General features: G+C 40.2%; 1 protein-coding gene across 3 annotated transcripts in view; it reads right to left on the bottom strand.

Moving 5' to 3' along the window:
• LOC138059744 (protein cycle-like) overlaps nt 1-5,000 on the bottom strand; it is a 77,810-nt gene that overhangs the window by 6,343 nt on the left and 66,467 nt on the right. For all 3 annotated transcript variants that reach the window (XM_068905348.1, XM_068905347.1, XM_068905346.1), the window contains exons 4-8: nt 4,800-4,960; nt 2,131-2,303; nt 1,198-1,513; nt 315-531; nt 1-86 (exon numbers count right to left, since the gene is read on the bottom strand). The exon at nt 1-86 is cut by the window's left edge and continues 169 nt beyond it. In XM_068905348.1, the coding sequence (XP_068761449.1) occupies nt 1-86; nt 315-531; nt 1,198-1,513; nt 2,131-2,303; nt 4,800-4,917 (910 nt within the window). In that variant the 5' untranslated portion in view covers nt 4,918-4,960. The remainder of the gene's footprint in view (nt 87-314; nt 532-1,197; nt 1,514-2,130; nt 2,304-4,799; nt 4,961-5,000) is intronic.

Genomic DNA, 5,000 nt, shown 5'->3' with positions numbered 1-5,000 from the left:
GAGCGTTGAGGTCCTCTTGGTGGAAAAACTCGTATCCAGAGCTACCTATAAGCTCCTGAGGTAGAAATCCAGTGATGGCGGTCGTTCTAAGATAACAATAAAGACAACATAATGTCATTTATTGTGAAAGCTTGTATGTCCAAGTTTGACAACACTATAGAATATGATTGGTTTTCTGTAGGATTAAAGGCGAATTGTCAAAACAGGACATAGTTTTGTCCAAAGTCAATTTTCATAACGTTTTCAATTTGGTTTTAAGTAACCATAATCATCACTGTCGAGTTTGAAGAATATTTTCTTCTTTTTATACACACCGTTGGTCGACGAACGTGAATTTGCCATCAATAGTGTGGCGCGAAATAAACTCCTTGGCAATGCCTGGCTGCGTATAATCTGTCATTTCGTCATAAATCGTTTCCAGTCTTCCAACAGCCACAAGGCAGCTAAGGTTTCTCGATTCGTTCTCTTCATCCTCCTCATCAACAGATGTCCCAGAAGGCGGCCATGACTTCAAATACCCTGTGCAGTGAACTAGAAAAGCAGACAAATACATTTAGTAATAAGAGTGCTGTTAATAACATTGCTACAGGTTATGGAATAATCTAAAATAAAGAACAAACACGCGCGCAAGTTGACAAAGGTTGAGAGGATGTAAACGAGGTAGCGAGCTCAAGCGAGGTACATAACGACGCCCACGATATAACGCCACTAGACAATAGGTCTGACAAGCAAAAACAAACAAACAAAAAGTCAAAAGCTCTGCACGCCATGCACGTGCGATTTCAACGATTATTGTTATTTAACCTTTCATTGGATTAAAATTTGGGTTGGGATGAAGTAGTCCCATACAGGTCACCGGTGGCCCAATAGACACACAGAATGGATGGGTTGCCATGGTAACTATGATTCTAAACCCTCTAAGGATCTCCGGAAAGGAATAAGAACCTCTACCAAGGGAAGAGGGGTAAGGACCTCCTAGAGGGAGGTCCCCTGGGGGCCATCACCCACACCCCAGGAAAGGAGATGGGGTTCAGACCCCCCACATCTACTGTAGCTAGACTAGTGATCAGTGACATTGGTGTGTTGTCAAAGTACTTCATTCCCAACTCCATTACCCCACATCTTGTTGTGTTCCTGTTTCTTGTGGGCTGGTAGCATTAAAATGTTTGAACTACAAACGAGATCTCTTTTACTTACCCACAACATAGGGCTTTTTCTCTGGTGCTTGTTTGTTCTTGCTTTTTCTCTTCATTAAACAGAGATCTGAGTCTTGTGAACTGTCCTTCGTCTTTTTCCCTTTTGATCCACACTTCATTCGACAGAAGAACGACCTCCTGGCTCCTGAGCAGAGTCTCGTTGGAGTCTGTTGGTTCTCGGTTTTGAGTGGAAGGCCGGTCTTAGCATCTATCAGGCGTTCTCGAGGGGTGGTGTCTGATGAAGATAACTGTTCCTTGACTTTGCTGATGTCCTTTTGGTGAATGAGATCAAGAAAACTGTGTCCCACAAGGTCAGACTGTTAAGGAAGAGGGCAAACTGCACGCAATCAGAAAAGCTAACAAGTACAACTCTTACCCTAAAATAACAATTCAATACCACAATCTGTAAGGCCACAGTCAGCTTTCAATTGGGTGATATGAGTAGAATGACTTCGAATGAGAAGGGCTGCTTTTCAAATAGCATCAACAATTAATATTGTTCCTCATACACTGTAGAATATTAACAGACCCACACATTGTTCAATGAGAAAGAGACCCTATGTTGTGTCGTTGAACTTTTAGAGTTCCGTTGCGCTGAGGCACATTTATTTAAATCAGAGAGAAAATTTATTGGATCCTGACCTCAAAGATGGCAAGGTTGGCAGACTTTTCTCAATCATGGTCTTTAAGACAAGGTCACTTGACAAGTGAAGCTCTTGAGATTTAAATCAAATTATTCATCAAAATTTTATATTTGTGAGTTCATTTTCACCTTTTAAAATGTAATTTCTAGCGCAAAGGACTTTCATGAAACCCTATATCCCCTTCATACAAAAAGCCAAACAATTAACATTTCAAGTTGTTTCCTTTTTCTGGAGTGGAATTGCTTTCAAAATGAGACTGAAATAAACAAATGATTGACCAATCAACTTACAGGAGTTTGGTTAAGGTAGTTCTGAATAGAATCTGATGCATAAAGAAGACAACCACGGTCACAGCCCACCACAAACAAAAATCCCTCAGCTGTTTCAAGAAGGAGGTTCTTGAGATCTTCATCTGACAAGAATGCTGGCTTATAGTTTGTCTCAGTAAATGGATCAAGAGCACCTAAAAATGCAAGTGAAAATTGTTTCAGTTGAATGCAAAACAGTTCATTTACCAAATGTGAGGAATGAAAAGCCAAATGGGAGGGGGGATATTGCAGTCGACTTCACCCCCGTCATCGTCATCATCATCACTATTATTAAGATTGTGATTAAGATAATATTAACAATGCTCCTGAAAGATCTAATGATGATATAGTTTGCCGGGTTGTTAGAAATGTGAAAAAGGGCACTAGTGCAGAAGTAGAAAAGGGAGCTAAGTCACAAATAATGATGAAGACCAAAAGAATGTCACATATGTTATTATAGTTATGATTGGTATGAACTGATGGGACAGTAGGGGAAATATTGAAATTTTAATGCTGGGTGTGGGCATCCCCCAAATGATCTCAAATTAGGTCAACTCACGTCATTGCAGGGAGGAGATTGGCAAAGAAATGAACAAAAATGCAATTCACTCATGATGATGTCGCGCCATTGATCCTATGGTTTGGAGGCATCCACATCCTTGTCAATACATACAGGTACAAACAACCACTCCCCACAGGGGCTTTTCAGGGACAATGAAACATAACAATGACACACCAGAACAGAACTACAACTCTAAGTACAGTATCCCAACTGGATGAAGGCAAGCCAGTTGGCTACTTTACAAGAGAAGCCAAGAAGATGAATCACAGTCTACCAGGATCACCAGTGGTCGGAATTGGTCTTAAAGACTCAGGATCTCAAAATAGCAAGGCAAGCACCCCTTAGGCTAATACTGGGCCATCACTACAATGTACCCAAGCTCCCCAAAGGAACAAAGAAGACAATTTTTGGTCCCCATCTTTTTTACCAGAAATTAATTGCTGCGCAACAAGTGTAGGGAACGAAGCAGCAGCTCATAATCCAGAAAGCCAGACAATTTCTCAATGTTTTCAACCACAATCCTTTGCCAGCGATGCCTATTATGACACAACAGGGCAGTTTCCTAATTTGGAAATGCTCTACCACAACTCTTTGCGTGCCCACGTGCTGCCCGCGCTTTATCTTCCGCATGGTTTGCATTGAAGCACATACATGAAAAGTTAAATAGGGTTTTAGTAACCTGCGATCAGGCGTACTTTTCCTCAGACATCGTGCAAAAAGGTACGCCTGATACAATTTCTTAATGAGTCGTCTGCTCGTAGTTAAGAATCTGGACTTTACTCTGATTGGCCGAAAAACAACAGAGCTCTTGGAGCCTCGCTCCGATTGGTTACAGAATTGCAAATCATACTTCTTGTAAATCGGTTAACAGCTAATGAAATTATGGCCGCTGAGAAGGATTTAAACACTAGTGATGTTTAGGATCTGTTTACAGCTGCTGTTGCTTTGACTTCAGATCATTCTTCTTCCACCAACTCGAAAACGTTTGTAGTTGTGGCAAGTCCTTTGGAATATATTTGGAAGCAACAAGTTGCGAATCCAAAAAGAACCGAATAGAACTTTAGGGGAATCAGCCAAGCTTGAGAGAGAAATTCGACACTGTTTACGGAATCGTTGAACAATCTGAACACACTTCTAACAAAATGATAGCTGGGTAGCTGCTGCTGAAAAACTAGAATTTCTCAAAGTCCATTTTCTTCATATCTATTTTTATAGCATCTTTTATTGGCATCTCAAATATTCAAGGTTAAAATAAAGTTTATTGTACTGTTGATTGCGCCTGATGATGACATGATGAATTCTGGCTTTTTCTGCCATTTTGCCTCGAAATTCTTTGTTCCTTGATGGTTTGAACAGAGAAACTGCACCAACTGTCAAGTAGGATTTGCAGAAATAGCTTTGATTGCAGACACCAAAGCCACAGTGCTATTTTGCTTTTGTCACGTCTTTACTTGAATCGCAGCGTGCAGGTAATTTCTGGTAAAATCTGATTGGCTCACATTTATAGCATGACACATGATAACATCACTCTTGACAGGTGGGCGGCAGATGACTCCTTAAGAAATTGTATCAGGCGTACTTTTTAGCGGCCTGTCTCAAGAAAAGCACGCTTGATTGCAGCTTAGGGTTTTGGTTGTAAGACCTACATCGCTGCTAAAGGTGTCAGAGGTGTCATGTGTCTTCTTTACGCTTTCTTAGTTCTACAGTATGTATTTCCATCACAAATGGGTTGTCACTGTTCTTTAGGAATGTAAAGGCTGTGCTTGTGTAAATTTGAGAAGGAACAACCAGCCCAGGCTAACCCACGGCTACTAATTTTACCATCTCATATCCAACGCAGGCTCATCAAGTAATATTGTTAATTATGTACAATCTACAATGTACATCGTTATTGGAAATATGTTGCTGTCTGCACAGTAATCACCATCAAAATGATGATGTCGTAATATTAATTTTAATTGCACTGTAGTGAGAAAAAGTAAAAAGTACAGATGTAGCTATCATTGTGGTTTATCAGCAGCACTTTTTAAAAACCCTGTTTTATCATTCAAACTTCTCTAACTGGAATACTCAAAAGAAGCATACCTACCTTTCAACGTCTTCATGTGTTGTACAGCCAGTCTAAGGACAGTGAGTTTATCAAGCTTGCGTGACATGGCATTACACATGGGAATCATCGTTGACAATTCATTTATGTAAGTGTTCATCTTATCACGCCGTCTCTTCTCGATTTCACTGTGATTCAATTGCCTATAGGATAATGACAAGAAAAAATAATAATCTACAGATT

The sequence above is a fragment of the Montipora capricornis genome, chromosome 8, assembly GCF_036669925.1.
Source record: "Montipora capricornis isolate CH-2021 chromosome 8, ASM3666992v2, whole genome shotgun sequence".
NCBI classification, from domain to species: Eukaryota; Metazoa; Cnidaria; class Anthozoa; order Scleractinia; family Acroporidae; genus Montipora; species Montipora capricornis.
The sequence above is the reverse complement of the archived record's forward strand: the minus strand, read 5'-3'. Positions and strand labels throughout refer to the sequence as shown.